The sequence below is a fragment of the Elaeis guineensis genome, chromosome 7 (assembly GCF_000442705.2).
Source record: "Elaeis guineensis isolate ETL-2024a chromosome 7, EG11, whole genome shotgun sequence".
Lineage (NCBI taxonomy): Eukaryota > Viridiplantae > Streptophyta > Magnoliopsida > Arecales > Arecaceae > Elaeis > Elaeis guineensis.
This window is the reverse complement of record NC_025999.2, coordinates 88004283-88006356: the sequence shown is the minus strand read 5'-3', so window position 1 is coordinate 88006356 and position 2074 is coordinate 88004283. Positions and strand designations below refer to the sequence as shown.

Sequence of the window (2074 nt, the reverse complement as noted above, 5' to 3'; positions counted from 1 at the left end):
TATCCATGTCACAGCCCCACATTCAGGTATCTCGACATCGAAAGCCCACTCAGGTGTCACTCTAAAAGCCAGTAACAGGTAGGAAGAAAAGCTCCTTATCCCTGTATTTCATAACTTCTCTCTCTCTCTCTCAAAAAAAAAAAAAAAAAAGAAAAAGAAAAAAAGGGAAAAGAAAAGAAAAGAAAAAAAAAAACAAACTCCTCTCGTTAATAAATACCAGCTATATATGAGCCTCCGCCATTTCTCCAGTCCCCTGGATCTCAAGCCATCCCTCCCCAACCCTTTGTCTTTCCCTCTGTCCCTACCACCTCCCTCATGTCCATTTCTCCAGCGAGTTCACTCTGATTACATATAATTAGTTTTCCAAACCAGAAAGGACCCTCGATCGAGATCTAATAAGAGTTTAATTAGCTGAACAACTCGATCGCACTATCTCTTCTGTCCTTCGCCGCCCAAGCTTAGTAGTTCCTTTCTAATTAACTCTCTCCTCTCCTTCCACGTACGGTACATGGTCTGGCATTTACCCATAGATCTCCACCACCACCTCCTACAACTCCTACTTTGCCTACAGTACATCCCCTCTTTTGAACAAGATGTTACCGTTTCCTAATCCCTCAAACCTCATGGAAAGGTCAGTTTCTGGGCAACTGGAGCTAAACCCCTGTCCTCCTGAGACGGACCCTCACCCCTCTTTCTTCCCGTTCTCAACCCCCAACTGGAACTCCGACAGCCTTCAGGATCTCCTGTCCGCCCACCTCATCTTTCCCTTCGCCGCTTCCACGGCCAACACCCCACAGCCTCCCCCTCCCGATCCATCTCTCAACATTAATTCCATGGCACCATCGCACCACCAACGAAGAGCAGGAGAGTGGTGAGGAAAGACAGGCACAGCAAGATATTCACTGCGACGGGGCCGAGGGACCGAAGGATGAGACTCTCCCTGGAGGTGGCCCGCAAGTTCTTTGACCTCCAGGACATGCTTGGCTTTGACAAGGCCAGCAAGACGGTCCAATGGCTCCTGACCATGTCCAAATCAGCCATTAAGGACCTCGCCGCCGCCTCCCGACCCCGAGCCCGTCCCTTCAGCCATGAAAGCCCCAAGAATGACTCATCCACGTCCGAGTGCGAGGATGTCTCCACTGTCTCCGACCACAAGGGCAAGCCTTCAGATGTGGCAGCTACTTCTGGTGAAGCAAAGAGGCCGAGGGCGAAAAGAGCTGCCGTTAGGGCCTCAAGGAAAGAAGCATTCAGTCCGACAATAGCTAGAGAAACTAGGGCCAAGGCAAGGGCTAGGGCTAGGGAGAGGACAAGAGAGAAAAAACGGATGAGCAGCGAAATGCTGAAGGAGGGTGGTAGAGTGAACCAGTGGGCATCCTCCTCACTCCCCTTTGACACTGTTGAGGAGGAATCCGGTTGTCACGACCTGAAGTCATCGCTAGACTTGGTGGCTGAAGTGGAAGAGAGATGCTCTTCCACGCCACATCAGTGCGACAACCATGTGGATAAGCAAGCCCAAGATGTCCCATTGGCGGCTGGATCAGTCCCAATTTCTATCTTGGACTATGGCCACAGCATCGTGGGCATCAACGACACGGTTGGCATCTTCCAAGAGCAATGGGATGTGGAAAGAGTCCTACTGCAGGCTGATGTACAGTTTCACTCCAGGCCATGGGAGGCTTTCAACAACAGTCCCATCGCCTGACCTCGCAGCTTTGGTTTATCCTTATGATTTTCTTCCTTCCGTCTTTGAGCTTTCCATCGTCGTCTGTGTGTTATGTTTGGCTTTCTTCATGTTTTGTGAATATTGCTAGTTGTGTCTTCTAGCTTTCTGTACTCGAGATCAGATACTTCTTGTTGCTTTAACCGGCCAGCTGCTTCTACCATTTATTGCTTGTTGAGTTTCACTTATTTTTCTTCAGCCATTGATCCGAAACCAACGCATCAAATGATTTGGGAGGGGAAAGACGACCTAGAAATTGAGTTGAAAGTTTGATCTATTTTATATAAGCACTCATGGGAGGTGCCTACATTAATATTGAAATGATTTTTGATATTATATTTTCATAATTTTCTT

At 48.4% G+C, this 2074-nt stretch overlaps 1 protein-coding gene across 1 annotated transcript; it reads left to right on the top strand.

Moving 5' to 3' along the window:
• The first annotated feature begins 279 nt into the window (after nt 1–279).
• Nucleotides 280–1780, top strand: LOC105048788 (uncharacterized). The gene has a single exon (XM_010928233.4). It carries the CDS (start codon nt 929–931, stop codon nt 1700–1702), a length of 774 nt encoding a protein of 257 aa, XP_010926535.3. The 5' UTR covers nt 280–928; the 3' UTR covers nt 1703–1780.
• Nucleotides 1781–2074: the final 294 nt, after the last annotated feature.

Coding starts and splice junctions, on each gene's coding strand:
- LOC105048788 (XM_010928233.4), top strand. CDS start 929: ATGAGACTCTCCCTGGAGGTGGCCCGCAAGTTCTTTGACCTCCAGGAC.